The 22,146-nt window shown below is 38.2% G+C and overlaps 1 protein-coding gene across 1 annotated transcript in view; it reads right to left on the bottom strand.

The window, feature by feature from the left end:
• The window catches only part of ttc3 (tetratricopeptide repeat domain 3), a 45,664-nt gene that overhangs the window by 10,754 nt on the left and 12,764 nt on the right, over nt 1-22,146 (bottom strand). Inside the window, exons 7-32 of the mRNA XM_038271950.1 lie at nt 19,696-19,831; nt 18,407-18,492; nt 17,668-17,762; nt 16,633-16,695; nt 15,504-15,558; nt 14,400-14,592; nt 14,241-14,286; nt 14,047-14,131; nt 11,429-11,459; nt 10,728-10,788; nt 9,861-9,942; nt 9,551-9,700; nt 9,078-9,158; nt 8,064-8,173; nt 7,845-7,971; nt 7,594-7,716; nt 7,403-7,504; nt 7,222-7,314; nt 7,066-7,130; nt 5,277-5,410; nt 4,853-5,173; nt 4,488-4,760; nt 4,370-4,410; nt 1,096-1,143; nt 933-1,012; nt 686-802 (exon numbers count right to left, since the gene is read on the bottom strand). Coding sequence (XP_038127878.1) covers nt 686-802; nt 933-1,012; nt 1,096-1,143; nt 4,370-4,410; nt 4,488-4,760; nt 4,853-5,173; nt 5,277-5,410; nt 7,066-7,130; nt 7,222-7,314; nt 7,403-7,504; nt 7,594-7,716; nt 7,845-7,971; nt 8,064-8,173; nt 9,078-9,158; nt 9,551-9,700; nt 9,861-9,942; nt 10,728-10,788; nt 11,429-11,459; nt 14,047-14,131; nt 14,241-14,286; nt 14,400-14,592; nt 15,504-15,558; nt 16,633-16,695; nt 17,668-17,762; nt 18,407-18,492; nt 19,696-19,831 — 2,798 coding nt within the window. The remainder of the gene's footprint in view (nt 1-685; nt 803-932; nt 1,013-1,095; nt 1,144-4,369; nt 4,411-4,487; nt 4,761-4,852; nt 5,174-5,276; nt 5,411-7,065; nt 7,131-7,221; nt 7,315-7,402; nt 7,505-7,593; nt 7,717-7,844; nt 7,972-8,063; nt 8,174-9,077; nt 9,159-9,550; nt 9,701-9,860; nt 9,943-10,727; nt 10,789-11,428; nt 11,460-14,046; nt 14,132-14,240; nt 14,287-14,399; nt 14,593-15,503; nt 15,559-16,632; nt 16,696-17,667; nt 17,763-18,406; nt 18,493-19,695; nt 19,832-22,146) is intronic.

Below are 22,146 nucleotides of genomic sequence, written 5' to 3'. Positions count from 1 at the left end.
TTTCAAGCAAGCTAGAGCTTGGTATCCATGCTCTAGCATGACTAGAAAATTTACACAGTTCAATGTAATAAAAGTTTCAATTCGTTCGCTTATGCAAGACTTTATCTCCGCGACCCCCGAGTGCACCTCAACATTTGGACACCTGTAACCAGGGCACCCTGCCTGTAGCTCAAAGAAAGAGCATGGTAGCACCGCATAGTTTCATATCTATTCGTACAGTTTAACATTACCATAGTATTTTAGAGAGTTATTTTGATCTTGTGTTCTTTGTGTAATAGAGAGCTGTTCAATAACGTTTAAATAGTATAATTATTTCCTTATGGTTTTCGTAAAAGGATTTTTGAGCTAATAGTCACGTGTGACGTAAACATAGTGACTCAGGTTCATGCCAGCTGACCAAATCTATGTTGTTTTAGTGCTTTTGTGAAGTTTAATTAATTGCGCATATATTTACGTGAGAACCGATGAGGTCTGTGTTGCAGACCCTGGTTGCTTAAAGTGAAGTGTATATGGCAAGTAGTGAATCTCAATCTATTTATTTATTTTTATTGTACTATAAATATGCCTATAGGCTCAATGGTCTTTTGTCCAAAAACTAAAAAATAAATTAATTCATTAAAATTTCAGAGTAACCCGTTCCAAAGTACTTCCAGCGGCCCTGATTTGTGGTGTGTTTGGTACTTACTCATACAAACTTTCTTTAGATGGATTTAGGTATCTGCTGTAATACTCCTCAAAATCCTCCACCTCCTCTTGAAGGAAACGTGGAACAGTGAAGGGGTCATTGGGGTGGAGGAATGATCTGTGGACATGAAGCTCAAAAGTTAGCAGCCTATAAAGCTTCTCACATCGTCGGTAGATGCTATGAAAATGCACAGATAACGGGTTTATGTCTCGGGAGATTATCAGGAAGATTAACATGTGTGACTTACAAAGAGTCATCATCAAAAAAGTCTTGGTCCCACTCCTCTCTCTGAGCTACTCCCCTCAGTGGACAGAAACCGATAACATTCTGAGTGGAAATCAGCACAAGAACATGATTAGAAATTTAAATTGATCTTAATGTCAGTAAGGTCACATCTTTGGAGACTTTACCTTCCGTTTCTTTTTCCTGCCTCGACTCTTAGCCCTCGTAGGGGAATTCTGCAATGAGATCAGAGTATATTAGCCTGTGTTAAGATGAAGGCTGTAATCTGATCAGATTTGAAGTTAAACCCAGATATACGGCAAACATTAGCAAATCTAACAATCAAGAGACGTTTTTGACACCATTCGTTTCACTTTTGTCAACAGCTATAAAATCCACACTACAGTGTGAAACTACTGTATTAATTCAGAACTAATATTAGGTTTGAGGAGAAAAACAAAAATGATAAATGTTCATCTTTTAACTGAAGTTTTTGCATTTTAGCAGCAAAAAACAGATTTAACTCCAAAAGTTCAATTCTATTGTAGAAATGTTTTGCAAATATAAAAGGAACTATATAATAAAAAATAGATACATCTTTCAAGCCATTTCTCAGGTCGATGCAGACCACACTCGCAAAGCAGGTCTCACATCTTTTACTTTAGGGTATAATTTGTGCCAGTTTTCTAATTATTGGGGCTACGAACATTTCTTCTGCTTTCAGCACTATACTGTTAGTATTTTAAACTTTTGTTGCTTTCCCAGAGTTTAATGTTACGCTACAATGTTGAAATGTTACAGCTCATCTTTTCATTTTAGGAAGAAGTTTGTTGTACATAGCTACAGCACTGACTGTACGACAAAACCGCAGGGTTTAAAAGTTCATAGCTCATGATGCATGTTCTCACACTGTAAGGCCCAACGCTCTGATACAATCTAACTCCTCACACTGTACGTCCAAAAACCACATGTTAGACTGAGCGCCGAGAGATAGCACTGGTCGGACTCGTCAATCTAGAAGAAGAACTCCCTTGTTTGCACATGCGAAGTGCATGAGGTTCTGGTACATCGACTCGTAGCTCTGCTTCAACCGCAGGATTTGTCCACAAACACCTTATGACAGCTGACTGAATTTCAAACATGTTTGATTTTCTCCCGACCTTATGATTCCTGATTGGGAGGTAGTTGTGAGCGGCTGATCGTCCCTAGTTACCCCATGGACACTACATGAAGCAGGACGTACAATGAGGCTGAAACTCGGCCCAACGAAAAGATTCTCGCACGACTGGAAAAATCATACAATGTATGCCCTGCTTTAGGAGAAATGCTCCATTGGATCCTACTACATTAAACAAGGAAAAAAAAAAAACATGAACTCTTCTTTTATCTAGTGCTGCCCAATGTGCAGTACTAGTTACTGACTACATCAATGACACAAGACTTGTTCAAATAGAATAAACACCAAATAAATCATAGCCTTAGCTGTAAAGAATCTAGGCTTAGCATGAAAGCTTGACCATACAGCCAGAGATAATCTAGTACAACCTTTAACCCCTAAAGCCGGGCATTCACTGTGTGATTTTTTTCAATCGTTGCACGCAGCTACAGCTCACACTGTTCGATGAAACCCTGCGGTTTCGTCGTGCAGTGCGAGTTCACATCTCTCAATGCATGTTCAGCCCGACGCTGTGATTCGATCTGCCTGCTCACACTGTAAGTCTAGAAAACACGTCAGACTCAGCTCCGCAGTGAGATGGAGCTTCTCTGACTCGTCTATCCGGAAGAAAAATGAGTAGAGGAAAAAACACTATGAGGAAAACAGTAAGAGGAATATGAAGCTCACTAGAGTGAAACACGCTGCCTTGGCAATTTGTGCAATTTTGTGGTGAAAGCCCTAAAAGAAAAGGCGAAGACGTATTTGGACAAAGACATGGCTGAACAAACGTGGCTACTACGGTCTGTCAATTTTACAAAAACATCTCCATTTCACCCTCACTAGCCATGCATCTGTGTTTACATCTGAGAAGAAGAAGAAAAGAAGAATCCTTTTTTTGTGCATGTGCACTGAGCGATGGTCACAAAAAAAAAAAAAACTAAAAAAAAACATGTTTGATTTTCTCCCGATCAGGAATCATGAGGTGGTCTTGAGAGGCTGATCGCCCCTCGTTACCCCCCGTACAGTAGGGCTGGGTATTTTCATGAATCGATTCGATTTTGATTAATACAGTTCTAAATCGATTAATTTCGATTTGACCTGTTTTTACAATAATGAAAGTGGTTCAACCAGGTTTCAAAATACTCATGTATTTTATTTTTTCCTGACACATTAAACACAAAGTGCAAACTTGTAAATCAGACAGTTTAAACTTCAGATCTGAACAAAACTGTCTCAAAAGTCCAAACTAGTTTGTGAAAAGTGAAAAAGTGAAGCCTCATTCGAGCAAGCAGACGTAACACAGCAGACATGGATGAGCTGCATTATCTTCACTGAACAAACCATATTTGCAGCATTGTCTGTAACAACTACAGGGTGTTTGCTGGTCAGTCCCCATTTGTTAATGTCTTCAGTTAACCTATTGGCTATATTTGCAGCTGTCTGGCTTGAAACATCTTGAGTGCATCTTTCCAACTCATTTGAATGTGAACGTCACGTGTGTCACTATAAAATGAATCAATCTCATTTCCTAGACATCAATTTTGAAAAAATGTAAAGGAATCGAATCAAAATCGATTTTTTTTACCCAGCCCTACCGTACACTACACGACGCACGACCAGGCTGAAAGTCGGCCCTATCGAAAAATCCTTGCACGACTGGAAAATTGCCCCGAAAAAGGGAAAAATATAAATAAAATAAAATCGCACAGTGTAACCTGGCTTAAGGAAAGCAACCTGGGATGCATAACTGACCTAGCTGCTGCAGTCATTTGATCAGCTAGAAGTGAAAAGCATTAGATTTCATTTTCTTTGCCAGAGCTCAGACTAACCAATGATTTAAGTCAGCCTAGGATAGTAAGCCATAAAAAAATCCAATCTCTGATGCTATTCATTTGATGTGAACAGTAGTTCTTAATGGTTCAATGGTTACTTTATTTGTCATTAGGGCAGCAGCTTTTGATTTTAAACTGAAAACATTAAACAGGTCAAAGTTAACTCTTCCCAGCAGGGATACCACTCACTGAAAATATGAAATCCTAAACCTTATGTACAGTCATGTGTCTCGGAACTGTGCAGAGAAACACTGTGCTCAACACCTTCTAAAATGAAAATAAGCCATACTCATTCTATTTTTTATTTTTTTTTTTTTAAATACTAGCGATTGTATAATACTTGTCCGACTAACTGAAGTAGAAAGTAATAGTTGAAGACATTGTTTACCGAATGTCAGTTTAAAAACCGCTAAGGTTGCATTTATCTATGAATGATGGGCCTCAGCTTGAAGCTTGAATGTGTAGGAAACTTACATGTTCATTTTCAGACTTTTTTAAGACAGAACAATGTCCATCTGAAAAACAAAACGGAGTGTTTTAAAGCAAGAGAAATGCTTGCAGACCAAAGGTTTGTCAGGTTCAACATACGTACCCATATCAAAATATTCATCCAATATAGTGTGACAAGAAACATAGCCCTCTCTATGCTCCTCCAGAGTCCAGATAAACAGCCTCATGTCATGAGCTGAAGCCTGTTTTAGATACTCAGCCACAGTCAAGCCAAGGCTTGGAAAAAATTCTGCAGTAATGTCAAGTTTCTGTAAAATAATTTCCATTAATGGGTCAAAGTTCAGCAGAATAGCCAGATCCAGCTGCTCCAGGTGTTCCAAGTGTCGGTCTATGAAAGACTGGGCTGCGTTCAGACCTGAAAGCAAAAAATAAAATCAAACTTCCATCAGACTCCAGAGAGACACATTAAATCATCCATTATTTTAACATAAACGTGTGAACGCTGACCTGCATTGTCAAGCTGGCGTGCCCAGTTGCTCAGCTTGGAATTTATACCCACACAGCTGCTAAGTAGTTTTACAAAAACTCGTGCCCAGACCCGGTTCTTTCTCTCCAGCAGGAGGTCCAACGCTTGGCCCAAAGTCTCCAGTTTTTCCTGTTGCCAGTTCAGCAGTCTGCCAGCAATTTGATTCCCCCTGGACCAGTCCAGCTCCAACCAGGGCTGCAGGCTTCCAGTCAGCACGGACACCTGGAGGCCCTGCTCCTCCCGCAGAAGATCCATGTTCTGACTGATTTGCAAGAGAACTCGATCTCTGTACACCAACCAGGCTGAAGATGAATGAATAGAAAATAAAAAGAACAGTCAGTGTTAATAAAAAAAGAAAAGGTACATGTGCAGAGGAAAAGGAATCATCAAACTATTTAACTAAACCTTTTTGTTGACTCTGTGTTCTTGATTCGTCTTTCTTCTGCAGAATCTCATTGCTGATGGTCTGATTATCCTTCGTCTGTTTGGATTCTTTCCTCTTCTGCTTCTGATCCTCCTTTGACTTTAACTTCTTTACACTAAAAAAATAACAGTACAGAATAAAATAGCAGCGTTGAACAGTGTTGCATCTAACCAAAGACTGAATGCTGCAAAGGGGGACCCCTCAAGGCTCTGTATTAAGCCTTGAACTTTATACAAGTACTGGGATTAAAGCAAAGAAAAATCCTGAGCCTGAACTTTTTATACACACATATTGTATGTATATATATATATATATATATATATATATATATATGTGTGTGTGTGTGTGTGTGTGTGTGTGTGTATTTTTAAGCCATGCCGAGGGGGTGTGGGGGCATGGGATCAGAGATTGCATGAATGATTGAAGTCTAACATTTTTTAAAATCCAATACCATCTATATCTAGTGTGAATGAAGGCTGATTTACTTTGAAATTAGGTCGTCTCCGTGTGTGTTATAGTGAACGCAGAGATGTTCCCGCCCCTTCAGCAGACACTCTGGTGCACCTCACCCAAATTATAGGTGACCGCACACAGTTCCAGACAGAAGGCCTCTGGTTTGTCAAACTTATATCTGCTTTTTTGCCCTCATGTCCCTCCGTTGTTACCCAAATTGCTCCCAGTTCCTCACCGCCTCGGCCGTATCTAGACCCACAGCTAGTTCCTGATTGTCCCTCTTGCATTGTGGCATGGAATAACAGTGCGGACCATGCATCTATATTTGGCATGAATCCAAAAATGTCTGCATCACACCTGCCAAAATCTCACAGCGACACACTGCTGCGGAATTATAACCAGGCTGCGAGAGGTCGTGTTCGGTGAGGAAAGCAAAAAACCCTTATTTTTAACTCACATACACAGTTATTGACGCTGGTAATTCAGCTGTTGCCGTAGCTCCCGGCAAACATGTAGTGTGTGGGACCGTACAAACAGCACCCGCCCCCTTCTTCTTCTGTTTGGCTAATGCTGTTAGATTCAGAGCACTCCTTTGCTAACATTGGCTGACAGACGCAAGAGGGATTTCGATCGTCTTTTAAAATTTATTTATCATCAATTTATTTTCAAGTTATTTTTTTACCAACGGGCAAGCGCTATGGGCCGGAAATCTGGCCTGGGGCTGGAATACTTTAATACCAGCAATTATTAATTATTTCAAACAATGCTCCTCTCTATCTGTATGCAGATGACTACCAGCTTTATACCAATACACCACCTGAGCTTCCAAGGTGTTCATGCAGGTTGAATTTCAGTATTCACATTGTTAAAACATTTTACAGTACAGTATTTTCATTGTTTATTTTTAACTCTTTATTATTATTATGTTATTCTTATTTCTAAGGTCCACATCTGTGTTTTTCTATAATATTTTTACTGCTGTAAGAATTTCCCCATTGTTCGACAATAGAGGGAGTTTCTTTTCCATTTTATTCTAATTAACGTCTCTTAAGCTGAGATAATATATCAACTGCTTGTGCTAGTGTGAATGTGAATGCAGAGAAGGAGCAAGAAGAGAGAGGAGCAGAAAATCTAAGCTATCTCTTCCATCAATCATTATTTGCCATGTAAGATCTTCAGGGAATAAGTCGTCCAGCCCAATGCAAAGACTAAGCCAAGGCTTTGGGGAGCCTGTTTTTAACCATCTGCCTCATCTAGAACAACACAGACTCCCCCATCTTATGATAGTCAAACAACAGAAATACCAGTGTGATCTACCTTGTCGCTTTCTGGTTCATCTTTGGTTTCTTTGGCATCTCCGGTTTAACAATCATCGTTTCAAACTGACAAGACAAAAAAACAAAAAAATGAGACATCTCTGTCAACCCTGACTTTGTAGTTCAAGTCACTGTGCCCTCTGGATCAACATCTTACCTTACATTTTACCAAACCTGTGGGACCAAAGATTTTTATACTGCAGATTTTACCTAAACAGTCAGGAGTAAAACACGCCTCATGAAGAATATCCTGTGAAAAAAGTGAATCAACATTTTAATTAAGAAAAAAAAACCCATCAGAAATTGCTGGTTTTCAAAAACAAGAAGAGGGGTGGTACCTTTTCATTCTTCTCACAGAACTTCGTTGTCTTCAGGCTCTTCCAGCAGTTGATGTGAAATTCAACCCTGCAGCTTTGACAGCAGCATATCTGAATGTAGCCCTGCAATGACAAGCTTATACATTTAAAACTCATCAAGGCTTTCTGCATTTTTCCAGATAGGATTTCCACAGAAATCAAACACAACAAACCTTAAAATCTGGGTCTGTGAAATAGATCTCAGGCTTTAGAGGGAAAAGGCATTTTTCAAGACGACAAATGGCATCAGGGGCAGGAGGAAATTTACACAACTCTATAGCATTCTCAAGCATTTCCTAAAGAAACAAAAACACAAAAACAACAAACAAGACAAAGCAGAAACAAAAAACAAAAGCGGTTTAGTTTGACTTTTTTTTTATATCACAACACATCTGATTTCCTTTAGGGTACAGGACACACAAACCTTAAAATCATCTGGTTGTGTTTCCTTAATAATCTCTTTAGTTAAAGGCCAGGTGAGTTTTCCCGGTGTTATTTGATTCTTCACCATCTGCAGTGAATCTAAAAACTGCTGCATGGCAACTTTAAACCTGAACAAACAAGAGGGAGACACCAGCTGAAAAAATAAACATCCTAACGATGAGACTGCTGAAAATTGGTTTAGGCATCATTTTCTTCTTACCTGTTTTCTCTGAGAAACACACGGCCGATGGCGTAGTAAACCAGACACTGAAACGTCCGCTCTTCAAATGATTTCATCTTCTCAAGGAGTTTCTCTGCTTCAGCAAGTTCCTGAGAACAAAACAAAGAAAAAAAAACCTCAGTGTGTTAAGTAAATATAATTAAAATGAGGGGCTAATCTCTGTACTGCAGAACTATCAGCTAGGTGGCAACAATAGACATGGCCACAGGCGGTTCTACACAGGAGCCTTCAGGGGCCCGTGTCCCTACAGAAATGGTCGTGGCCCCTGTAATTAAAAAAAAAAACAGACAAGCAATAAAACAGCCAAAAATAAAATATAAGTAGGTCGATTTTCTATATGTATGTATATTTTTCCTTCATTTAAGGAGGTAAGATTTTTAGATGGAATAAGATGATTTGTGTTTAAAATAGGAAAAAGTGAAACTAATAAAATATACATCTTAATTATAGTATTTCAAGTGCATTATTTCCAATTATCTTATTTTATTGGAAAAGATACTCGTTCCTTTAAAAGATCATCTTATTTACCTGCTCAAATTAAAGGCAAATACATTTTTACTTTTTAAAAGTCTAAACCAACTTCTCATGAGATCATACATGATTAATTCCATGAACCAATGTAACATTTTTGCCTTGACAGTTTAATATTATCTACAAATTACAGTCAGCTTTAAGCTTGACTCATGCTGAGATAGGACCACAGTTTTCATCTGTTGGATCAGAAGCGTACAATCTTGGTTTTGTGGCTCACAGAATACACCTATAGGAAATGCTCTTGCATTGTTTCTATTACATTTTTTTGTTTGTATAATTTCATTCTGCACCCCTCAGTGTGAAATGCTTATATATTATAGCCTAGTAGGGGGAGCCCAAGACCAGAAGTTACTTAGTTTCGATTTAACGAGACATTGTCACAGAGTAGTCGACAACACAAGCCTAGATTTACTCATGACAGTAATCATTCATTCTTTCATTTTGCTGGGCGTAACTTACATCTGGTTGTCCAATTTCTATCAAAGCTGATACTCGTCCAAACAGCAACAAGAGGACATCCAGTGTGGAAAGGCCAAGGCTCTAAAAAAAAACAAAAGAGAAAAAAAAAGCAGTTTAGAAATCATATCCTGCAACAATCTCTGGGTGAGAGACACAAGATGGCGGAACAAACTATAAACATTTGATAAATTAGAGAACACCAGAATGAGCTTATAATATGCTAAACATCCCAATTCCCTTTTAACTTGATTAGAAATAGATCTCAGATTTATAGCTTTCCTATTTTATATTTATTGGAACGTTAGGAAGTGCTAGGAAATAACAGGCAATTTTTTTTATACCGTGAGACCTTGTTGACATTGTTCTGCTTTATCTCCGTCATCCATTCCAAATTGTCCAGTAAATCACACTAACTGTAATCCCCAATCTGCATTTAGGACCCATGCGTGCATCCAAACAGAAGGTTTAATTACCTTAGGGGTTGCACCTTCCAGCAGATCCAGGGCCCGGCTGAAGGCCTGCTCTGCATTATGGCTGCGGCGGTCCGACAGGGCGGTGTGAGCTTCCTGCACCAGAAACTTCAACTCTTTGCATAACTCTTTGCTGTCAGGTTTCTTTTGGCTCTGAGAGAAAACAGCAACAGGTCAGTGATGCAAACAACCAAAAAAAAAATAAAAAAAAATCACCTATTAGAATGAATGATCCGTCATGTGTGGGGGGGGGGGGGGGGAAGAGGAAGAAGAAGAAGAAAAAAAAAAAAAAAAAAAGAAAAAAAAAACTTACTGGTTTTTGCACTTTGTCACTCATGTTCTTTGATTTGTTCTTTGTGACTTGTTCTCCAGCGCTGACAGACTCTTCTCGGTCACTGGAAGCAGATCATTTCACATTTAAATTAAAGACTTCACAAAGATTTGTCCAAAAATAAAACAAAAAAACTACACACTTTTCAAAAAATCTAGCTCAAAATTATGTCTGATCTAATTTAGGCAGAATTTATATCTTAAAGGACAAATTGGATAGAGGGAAAAACATAAGATGGAAGAAAGTAAGGATACAACAGCAAGGGAGGAATGAAGGAAACAAAGAAAGCCAAAGAAGGAGGGTTGAACAGAAAGAAGGGCTACACAAAAAGTTTATTGATAAAAATTAGGAGGTAAATCAAAGTAAAATGGAGGCAAAGTAGGAAGGGTAATATGAAATAAGGATGGAACAAAGAAATGAGAGAGACAAGAGATACAAGCAGCAACACAAGGAGGTATACAAGAAAGGAAGGAAATTAAACAAATGATTTAGACAATAAGACAAGGATTAAAGTCCATTTAAATCATTATGTTTTTTTTCCAACCCCCATTCATTTTACCTTTTTTCTGGCTGCTTGAGGACCATGTTGGTCAGATTAAAGGTCAAAGTACAACTGGTGCAAAAATTAGCCAAACATTCAACATTTTAAATGGTTTCTGCTCGCAAGCATTCGGTGTCCACAGGAAATTCATAATTTCAAACAGAGAGTTTTACTAAGAAGTTTAAATACACAACATGAGGAAAAATAATTTGAGCGAAAAAAATAAATAAATTAAAATGCATCAAGATTTCAACTGACATTCAAGTATGATAAGAAACATCTACAATGACCACATGGCTCCTGCTGACCTTTTTGATGTTTTGAAGTTTTTCGATCTTCTCTCTTGGTCAAGAGAAACTTTAAGATGCTCTAAACAAAAAAGAAATTCCAAAAAGTATGATTTATACAACATTATGGCTCACATTTGTAGTTAAAATGGCTTGCTAAAACAGGAGACCTAAATGTAAACAACCCTGACCAATCAGAAAACTGGGTTAAGGCGGATTTATACTCAGAAACCATCGTCTGAGTGTGTCGCTGAGTGTGAGTCTGAACGCCAATGTGCCTCTGCCACTTCCACACACTCTCTGGTGTAACTCTGCAAAACTGTAGGCGACCGCAGACAGTCAAAGCTGAGACTCTTCTTACACCTGGATCCCCGCTGAATTTAATTATTCAACTGTCTATGACTTGCAAGACAGAAACATAAGCATGGCCATCTTTTAACCCACAATGACGAGGAAACCTGCTGACTTCTATGGTGTTACAGTGCTTGATTGGACAGAAAGCTAAAAAGGCAATAAAAAGAGAGCTAAATGAGCTCAGTTTTCAGCGTAAGCTCCATGGTCCTGGCTGGCGTTTCTGTATTCGAAATATGAGATGACCTGATTTTCTGAGAAGTAGAAATTAGGTTTTATCAAATGGACACCTTTAAAAATGTAATAGATGACTTGAAATGCATCAGGCAGATTTAAGGAGATAAATTTGATAAAGTCAACATCACACCCACCTGTCTTTTTTTCCATTTTACACACAGGAACCTATGAACACACAAGTTGCAATAAACATCAAGTTATGATTATTTCAGGTGAGACAGAAAAAGAAAAAAAACAAACAATTATTTAATGTATTTTTGAGTTGGGTTAAAAAATAAATCAAGTCAATTTTGGACGCTCTAAAAACCAAAGTTTAAGATGAAACACCATGCTGGAAAAGTTCAGAATGATGAACTAATAAAAAATAATTTGGAGAATGTACAGTTAAATACGTTGGAACATCAGGCTTTCCAGCTCCCAACAAGTTTGGCTTGTTGGGTCTCACACAGACGTTCATTCAGAATACTGCTTAGTTTAAAGACATATCTACATTTTTACTAATAAAAAAAAAAAAAAGCCTTTTTATTTGACCCTTTATGACAAAAACGTTTGATGGACTGAGATCTCAGTAGTTCAGCGCTGAGTAAACCATCCCCCTGCAGCCATGTAACCTGACAAAGTCTGGTTAGATTCTATCATCTACATGATAAAACTGTATTTTCTATATAAAGTAGACCATATCAGAAGACATTTAAGGTTATATTTTCTATAAAACACACTGACATTCTAGGTGCACAAAGAAGGCTTACTGCGGATCTTAACTTCCAGCAGTTATTAGATTTTACAACCATAGTCACTGATAGGAACCCTGATATTCCTACAGCATAAGGCAAGTTAAATTCAAGACTTTTTAATGCCACTTGAAATAAAAATTTGAAACCAAATTTTCAAGAAACACAAAAAAACCCCGCTTGCGACAACTTTACGCAAAGGTTTGATTTTAACTTTTAACATTTTATATTTTATTTTACAAACCATTGGACAAATATTTCAAATTCTGAAAAACTTTCCATACAGGAAGAAAGCTAAAAATACACAAATGACTTATATAATAATTATTTAACTGAATTCACAAACTTTGTTTTAACAGGGAACAAAACAAATCAGTTTTAAAGCCACAACATAACCAGCAGCTATTTTTCTTTGTATCGTCTTCTTAGTATGTTTGATTTGGTGATAAGTGGAGGCGCTGTAGAGACAAGGGTGGAACAATACTGAGAAATACTGGCTGTATTCGGTACCTCGATTTTGACGATTTGTGTTTCGCGCTTCGCATGTGTGACTCCCCTGCCTTAATTCCCATCGTTCCGAGCTTGAATGACTTCTTGCACAAAATACACTGTGCGTCATGTATGTTCCCTGGTTTTAGCCATGGAGAAAACTCTTGGCTGGACAGTCAATTTTGGTTACATTTACACTTGCTCATATTTTCCAGACAAAAAGTTAATGTGGCATCTCTCAAATGTCCCGGCCGCAACAACACTTATTGGTTCCACCTTCGGGACGGAACCAATAATGGCGAGTCGTTATTTTTTTAAATACATTTTTTTTTCAATTTTAATGTTTTATTAAGATTACATAAATCATGATAAAAATAATCCCATTTATGATGTTTTAAAAATTAAGACCTACGAAGGACTGATTTAAGACACTTTAATACCAATTAAGGCCTTAGTTTTATTTTGAAGAATTCAATGCCTTTTAAGACTTTTTAAGGACCCACTTGAATACTGAATATGAATTGTTTACATTTTTGGCATCCTTGCCTTTAATGGCGGGAACAATAAACACACCCAGCATCATGATGTGAAACCAACAGCTTGATTTCTGGTGAAAAGGAAAGTCTTTGTCAGCATGTGGTGATAAACAGCTTCACAACTTTCAACACCATCCTGTGGTGACAGGATGACAGGATGAAGAATAACTAAAACGACCTTTTTGTAGGTTGAGGGGGACGAAAACCCTAAAGGACGAATATGATTGTGTTTACTTTTTATTACACTAATATAGTGGATGTTTGCTTTGAATTATGCTGGGTTTCCATCCATCTTTTCATCCATTTAAATTCAGTGTTGTTTTTATATCTGCAGCTTGTAAGGTGGCACGACCTGAGGCACTAAGGTTGCTACTCGCAGGAGATCGATTAAAACTTTTTCCATTGCAGTCTTTGTGTGTGTTCACCTAGGAGCTCGCTTATCTGCGTGTCGAGTGACAGAGAGCACACCACCATAAAGGCACACCCATGAAGGAGCAGAAATTACATAATCTCTTTGCTTGTTTAGAAGGGCAATGCTTATGTAGAAAAGGTAATGTTAAATGACTCCTTAAGCAATCTACGTGATTTCATAAATAATTTGATACGTTTGACATTTCGTCAGCAAAGCAGAAACTTAAAGGAACCTAGTACTCTCAGATATCAAATCAACACCTTCAGCTTCTTGTAGAAAAGCCTGGAGGGGTTCCATGCAGAGACATGCCTTTTTCCTATAGACAGGTGTTATTTTTGAACTCGAGGACTAAAATCTGACTTCAGCACTTTACATAACGTGCTTGTATTTTTCTTAACATATTTTATCCCTATAAGATGCTGCATGTTAAACCTATTTCTTACTGGTTTACCTGTGCAGGCATTAGGTATATCACAAGAACAGAAAGAAATATCCTTGAAAAACTAAAGCATAATTTAACAGTGACAGTCCAAACAGATGAAAGAAAAACAAACCTTACAGGTGATCATAGGTAACTCACTCACCTTAGCTGCTGGGCTTTTTGGCGGATTAGTTTTACCGCCTGTTTGTGTTGGCTGTTGGGTTTTTTTCACTAACCCTGCTTTAAAGCTGCTCCCCAGGTTAAAAATACAAAAACAGCAGTGAAAAAAAAGTTAATCACTGATAATGGATCATTTTTTCTGTTTAGACAGCGACAGATAAAAGCGAGCAAACATACCTGTAAGGCTGTTGCTGTTCAGCTGAAAGCAAAGCAAAGTAGCGTGAGTTTCACTTTAGACAAACAGGAAGCAATAGATCAGCCTGGAGATGAGTCACTTCCTTCGGCATGATATAATTCAGTAATCAGTTCAACCTAAATTACCCATAAAAAGCAAACATAGAGGGAAGATAAAAACAGAAAAGGTCTCCTTACCAGGGACAGACTCTGAATTAAACTTTAAGTACTGCTGTTCCAGATCTCTGAGTCCCTCTGGGTTGTCTTTACACAGTATCTTAGCAGTAGTGTGGGCTTCAAGAGCTAAATCTCTCTCCTTCATGTAGAACAAGGCCTCACAGTATCGGTAATGGCCCTGAAATTAGATAGTGGAGCAATGTTTACAACTACAGTTTGCTTCACTGATCAACTGCCTCAAGAAAGACAAAACCATTACAAGATCCATCCTGGATAATCGAACCCGACCTAACGGTTTAAAATACTCGTATGAAAGAAAGATGGATGCTAAGCTGTTTTGCCATATACGAGTGTGAAAACAACTGCGTGATTATCTGATCGGCACCCAATGGTGTTATTCCGTCTCAATTCAATTCAATTCAGTTTATTTATATAGCGCCAAATTCACAACACATGTCATCTCAAGGCACTTTACAGTTCAACCAGATCATACAGTCAAATTGATACAAAGTTTTCTATCTAAGGAAAACCAGTTGATTGCATTGACTCATTGACTCAAATACAATCCCTCACACTAAGCATGCTTGTAGCGACAGTGGAGAGGAAAAACTCCCTTTTAACAGGAAGAAACCTCCAGCAGAACCAGGCTCAGTGTGAGCGGCCATCTGCTGAGGCCGACTGTGGTTTAAGGAGACAGAAGCAGAGACACAAAAAGCAGCTGTAAAAGGCGGCCCCGTCCAGGAAACACACAGCCAGGCAGACGAGCTCCAAGGCAGCTCCCATGCCAGAGGACGAAGAGAGCACATCCACTCAGCAGCAGCAATATTTCTGCACACAATCACGGCCAAGATCCGACCAGATTTTAGCCAATGTGAAATAATCAGACATCGGGTGATCTAAAAATTCTTGTTTTCTGTTTTAAGGTGCTAATGTAAATTTCAGGACTCTAATATGCGGAATACATTAGTAGATATTACTGTGTAATTATTATTATTTAGATTCGAATTTTCTAGCAGATTAAAGCCATTCTAAAATGAAATTGAAAATTAATTAGCGAAATTCAGTCAGCTCATAAAAAATAAGGCATACCTTTGCCCAGAGCGGGTCGATGAGAATAGCCCGTTTTGCATCGCCTGCTGCTTTTCTATAAAAAGAGAAGAAAAAGTTTGTTGTTAGAGAGAAAAAATGTTTAAGTTTATAGAAACTTTTTGCAAATTCTTTACAGCATTGCACGTCTGACAACAGCAGGGATTTTGATTGATCGACCTTATTGATCTCACAGTGGAGATATTCACTCGTTACATTAGCTCAAATAGTCAGAAGAAGGTGCCACGGGTAGAAAAAGGAGCATGGGATATATATGACAGCTATTTTTTTTTTTTAAATAGCAGGATTATTACACAGGGTGTTAACATGGGTATTTATATAGATGTGTGTGTGTGTATATATATATATATATATATATATATATATATATATATGTGTGTGTGGAGGAAAGAGAGCATCCCACTTGCATTTAGTCGCTATTCTATGACTTCTCTCCCTTTATAAGCAGTTGCTAAATACAGGTTAACAGAAGAAAATAAAACACCTTTAAAAAGGTCCCATATTATGATGCATTTAGAAAATAAAAAAATATTAACGAGGCCCAAGAGCATGCTTTTGCTGTTTAAGCAGGAAAACTGCCCTCAGGTCAGACAGAAAGCATGAATAAAAAAAAATCTAATTTCCTTTGGACAAGCCATTTTGGCTCCAGTTCTGTTAGCTTTACGCCTGCCGAAGACACAGACATCCATCCCTGTGAACACTGGGACGTAACTCGGTGGTTAAGTCAATGACTGTTATTTCAACCGTTGCATATATTAGCAGCGATATGAACCGAGGTGCTATGACCGAAAAAATTTGATTGACAGATGACCGGTGATATATGATTGGCCGAATTTAGGTGTACAAGCTGATGTATAACTAACTGGCCTGCATAAAATGATGAGGGGAAAAAAAAAAAAAAAAAGATTTTAAGACAGGATTTTTTTTCAAATAGAAAGTTTCAAACTTTTGGGACAATATTGTCTGATAAAGAGTACTTTTATATAGCCAGAATTATTAGAAATTTTAATATGATTCCCCTATGACTTTAATAGTTTATTCACATGGGTTAATCATCTTCCAGTCAAATGCTTTACTTTCCTACAGTGGTTCTTGAAACCATTTTACTTACAGATATTCCTTCTGCTTGATGTAACACAGGGCTCTGTTTCCATAAAGAATGTGGTTGTCAGGACTGAGGAGAAGAAAACGACATGATCATATTAGATTAGGGCCGGCACGGTACGGGGGTCACAGTTCGGCACTCGGATTTCCACGCAGAATACACAGGGTACAGAAGATTAATATTGATCTGGACGCGGAACTGTTGTTTTGCAAGCATTTCCTTCAGGACCCATTTAACCACTACCATCTGCATGCTCTGATTGGTCCGTAGACATGTTGGATTGGACTAGATAGTAAACGCCACCTTAAAATACAAACTGCCCACTAGCAGTACCTGTGGGAAGGTACCGCTGTTGGGTTGTGTTGTTGCGAGAGAGTGCCAACAATGGTGAGAGGCGAAGAATTAGAAGACCCACCACCATCATTCAAGTCAGATGTGTGGGATAACTTTGGGTTCCCTGTGAGTTATAATAGCGATGGAGAGCGAGTGGGGGACAAAACAAAGAGGGTCTGTCGTAGTTGTTCGACACCAGTTCATTACACGAGTGGGAACACTCCATATATGTTGACACATATCAAATGACACCACCCAGATATCCCCATCACCGGCACGAGGCGGCAGAAGTGTCCAATTACATCTCCCAAATCTATTACAACAACCCCTTGATACGAACACGAAAAAAATTACTGAAGCAATTTGAATTTACATCGCATCTGTGATGCGCCCATATTCCACAGTAGAAGAGGCACAATTCAGATATCTATTGCCTTTAAGGATATAATTTTGGTCATGTTTTTTCTGAAACGTATCGAACTGTACGGTCCATACAGAGGTACGTACCGAACCTGGAGTTTTCTGTACCGTTCAACCCCTACATTAGATACCAACATAAGTTTTTTTTAGGCCAATAAAGAGGACTGATTCCTCACTTTTAATAAATTACTTCTTTATCTTCTTATTTCCAGGATTTATTTGTGTCTCACATATGTTCTTTTACCTGACTGGTTGATGTGGAAAGAGCCATTTCAGAAATGTACTTACTAAACTTTGATGGCTTTAGTATAATACTTTAGCGCTTCTCCATACTGCTGTTCCTGGAACTTGTCATTTCCCAGCTTTTTCATTGCCCTACTTTTCTGGAAATAAATTACAAACAAACATACAGCAGAAACATCTATGATCATTTCAGCAAAGAAACATTGAAGCAATGGTATCAAGAGATATCCACTATATGTATAAGTCAGTTACTACTAGATCAGAGTAGCTCTCCTGCTTTCACAATAATAAAAAAAAACCTCAACAGAAAAGGTTTAATCTAATTATACAGTTTGTCTAATGCAGTGTGGTTTTGATCAGTTTGGCCCCACCCAGTGGACAAAAGCTATATTGTTTTGCCTGATGGAACAAAGCAGGGAATTACAAGATAAAATCCCAATCTGCAGAATAAGAAAATAAGAAACGTTTAACTTTTTTTTTTTTTTTTTTTTTTATTTACCGTATTTCATTCAATTAGTTGCGAGTCGATGTATAATCACAAAATTTCTGAAAATATTTCAGGATCTGCATGTTTCTGAGAGAAATTGGCTGCTTATCACTTAACAATTATTCAATTGATAAGATCAACTTTATGCTACCTCAATCAAAAAAAAAAAAATCATAATAGCCATATTGGTTGGAGAAAAGAAAATGCAATTTTGATTTTTGCCAAAACTGTCCAACACATAAAAAGAAAAATGTTGCAACATTAAAAGCCTGTCCCTTCAGTGTTTACTGCAGTTACCTCTAAAGCAGAATCTTCTGGCGGCGACCTCAGGGCCTTCATCGTTGAGTCCAAGTTTTTGCTCATTTCAAGGATAAACTTACAATCTGAACAAAAAAAAAGGAATTGTTTATCAAAAAAGAAACAATTTATCAAATAGACTGTAGAGTTCAGATTTTAAAGATAATGGTAAGTATATTTCTAATGTAAAAATATAAGAACAAGCCTTGCCCCGTTATTTGCAAAGTCCCTCGAAAGCTATCAGATTGGAAGGAAAAACTTTTGTTTACACAAAACGTATTAAATTGTCTGACATTTTAAATCTGGTTCAAGTCTCCTCCCAAAGCCACTGTTTTCTTGATTTTAAAGTTTCCTCCTTATTTCCCTCTGCTTTACGAAGGTTCATGTTCTATCTTTAAAAAATAAATAAATAAAAAAAACACCAAAGCGGAATGCCAACCATTCTTATTTTGCATATATGATGTTTCGGTAATGCACTGTGGGCATTCTGTGTGAAACTATGGTTGGGAAGTTCAGCCTGGGTGTCATTAGATAAAACTTCCTCAGATACTCTGGAGGGACTAAATATGTTTTTTTCCCTAAATATATCAAAGCTTGGATTGTCTTCATTGTAAGAAAAAGGTACAGAACCATCAAAGTTCTCCAGCTTCTCTAATGACGTAGGAAGTGCGACAGAAAACTGGTGAAGGAGTAAACAAACAGACTGTTGGTAAAATGGTGAATACGTCCTTCTTAAAAATGAATGAACGTAGAGCCTCTTCCTGCTCACGTTTCAACGAAAACCTCAAGTCTAATCCTTCCAAAACTGATATCAAAGCTGAGTCAAACAAGAGCTGTTCAATAGTTGTTACCATCTTCCTTGTTGTGTTTTCTTCAGCGTTGCGCAGCTTTGTCGTCACACCCTCAAAACCCTGCCCGCTTTGCAACCAGAAATTCAAAACACATCTCTGCGTTGTGACTGGCCCACCAGTTCTAGGGCCTTGGGCTGTTTGAGGCTAAACCAAACCGGCAAGCAAAATAGATTTTGACCGCTGGCAGGTGGGGCTAGTTTACTAGGCTACTAAAATGATCAGTCTTTTTACAAAAGACTTCGATTTATTTTGTATTTACACGAGTGAATACAAAAAGAAATTTCGTTTAAAACAACTCTAGACAATTTCATTTTTAAAAAACCTGCTTGTCTGACAATAATATGAGAACTTTTTTATATTTCCTTTTACTGAGGAATCACCTAACTGTAAAAGAAAAAAAAGAAAAAAAAATAGATACTACACAGTCCTTCGTCTTACACTCTGAGAAGATGAAGGTGAAGGTTGCATAACAGCCTGGGATGTCTCCGAGGCAGAGCAGCTGCTCCCGTTCTATCCGATACACAGACTTCTCCAACCAGCGAACTGTTTCTTCCATGACATCTGGTGAACCGCACTGTGGAAGAAAATTCACTGATATTGCTCAACACATCTTTAGACAAGAGAAGGCAAATTCACACACAGACATTTAGACGTTCTAGTCAATATAAACTTTAGACTGAATCAAAGTGTTGTAGTTAATAATCCAATCAGACCCATTGCTCCATGTTCACAGGACACGGAGAACATGGACAGCATAAGGCAAGTTAAATTTAAGACTTTTTAATGCCAATTGAAATAAAAATTTAAGACCAAATTTACAAGAAACACAAGAAAAACCCGCTTGCGACAACTTAACCCAAAGGTTTATTTTAACAAAAACCACTGCACCAATGTTTCAAATTTTGAAAAACTACCCATACAGGAAGAAAGCTAAAAACACACAAATGACAGATATATTTTAAAAATTATTTAACTGAATTCACAAACTTTGTTTTAGAAGGTAACAAAACAAACCAGTTTTAAAGCCACAACATAACCAGTGCTAAGTCTTTTTTGCAGCTATTTTTCTTTGTATCGTTTTCTATGTTTGATTTGTTGATAAGTGGAGGCGTTACAGAGACAAGGGTGGAACAAAACTGAGAAATACCAGCTGTTTCTCGGTAACTCGATTTTGACGCTTTGTGTTTCGCGCTTCGCATGTGACTCCACTGCCTTAATTCCCTTCGTTCTGAGCTTGAATGACTTCTTGCACAAAATACACTGAGCCTCATGTATGTTCCCTGGTTTTAGCCATGGAGAAAACTCTTGGCTGGAGCCAATTTTGGTTACATTTACACTTGCTTATATTTTCCAGACAAAAAGTTAATGGTGCATCTCCCAAATGTCCCAGCAGCAACAACGCTTTTATTGGTTCCACCTTCGGGACGGAACCAATAAGGGAGAGTCGTAATTTTTTTAAAATAAACAATAACTGTCAATTTTAATGTTTTATTTAGATCAAAAAAATAAATCGTACTAAAAATAATCATATTTATGATGTTTTAAAAATTAAGACCTACGAAAGACTGATTTAAGACATTTTAATACCAATTAAGGTCTTAGTTTTATTTTGAAGAATTCAATGCCTTTTAAGACTTTTTAAGGACCCGCGGGAACCCTGATGAAGCAGTGTTTGATACAATCTAACAGTCATTGTAAGAGCAAACATGAAAGCTTGAAGAACGTGACCAAAGGTCATTCCACAAAGTTGCAATATTCCACTGCTGTTGTTGGCCTAGTGGTCATATCACTACCAATTTGCACGATGAGTGATAAGTTCCCCTGCTGTTGCTTTGCTGTGTAATCAAAAAGGAGCTTTTAACTGTAGTGTCCGTGGGTCCACCAAATCTTTCAGATACGCTTCCAGAATTACCCTGATTCAGGTAAGAATTGTTCAGACAACAGAGGTAAGGTGAGGCGTTCTGGAGCTCAGAGAGCAGCAGGAGATCAGAGCAAGAACCCAGCAAGGAGACGGCTGGCCGTGCGCCACTGTGGATATTGGAGCAGCTACCCACAAAACTCATAAGAGCATTGCTTACTTCATCCCATTTCAATATAATTTTTCTTTTTTTTTGCCCACTTTGATTTTGGTTTCAAAGATGCGTTGCATTACATTCCTCCTGTTGCAGGCCTGTACATAAGGGCGATATAACTTTTAAGACCCCTCGGCTAGTTCAGGTGGTAAGTCACCTACATCGTATCTCAGCTGGGGGTAATGAGCTGCCAGTGTGGGTCCTTAGGCAAGAGCCTTCCGTCTAATGCCTGCTTTGGGGAGTAGCGGCCTAGTGGTTAGGGCATTGTGCTTGGAATCCTGAGGTTCTGAGTTCAAGCCCCAATCCCAGAGACTGCCACTCTGGGTCTCTGAGCAAGACCCTTAACCCAACACTGCTCCCTAGGCGCCGCACAATGGCAGCCCACTGCTCCCCATGGGGATGGGTTAAATGCAGAGAGTTAATTTCATTGCTCTGTACTTGTGACAATGTAATGACAATAAAAGGCTGTGAAAAAACTTTTCTTTTTCTTTAAAAATAAAAACTAAATAGCGAAAAAAAATCTAGCAACTATTTCCTGTCTTGTTAGAGACTTCATTCACAACATGAAAGCTTCGATCTTTGAGTTCAGAATCTTCAATAAGCAGTGCATGAGCACTGTTCGTCTGCAAAAGAAACTCCCCTATGCCTGAGAAAAGCTTTCATAAGAAAGTTGAAGTTTGTTTCAAGTTAATTACCGTATTTTCACGACTATAAGGCGCACTTAAACGCCTTTTTTTCCCCTCAAAATGTGCGGTGCGCCCTATGTGTGTTGTAACTGCGACTTTTGAGACCACCTCATTGAGGAGATGATGAGAGA

Source organism: Cyprinodon tularosa, unplaced genomic scaffold (assembly GCF_016077235.1).
Source record: "Cyprinodon tularosa strain WSP-4 unplaced genomic scaffold, ASM1607723v1 ctg812, whole genome shotgun sequence".
Taxonomy (NCBI): Eukaryota; Metazoa; Chordata; class Actinopteri; order Cyprinodontiformes; family Cyprinodontidae; genus Cyprinodon; species Cyprinodon tularosa.
The sequence above is the reverse complement of the archived record's forward strand: the minus strand, read 5'-3'. Positions and strand labels throughout refer to the sequence as shown.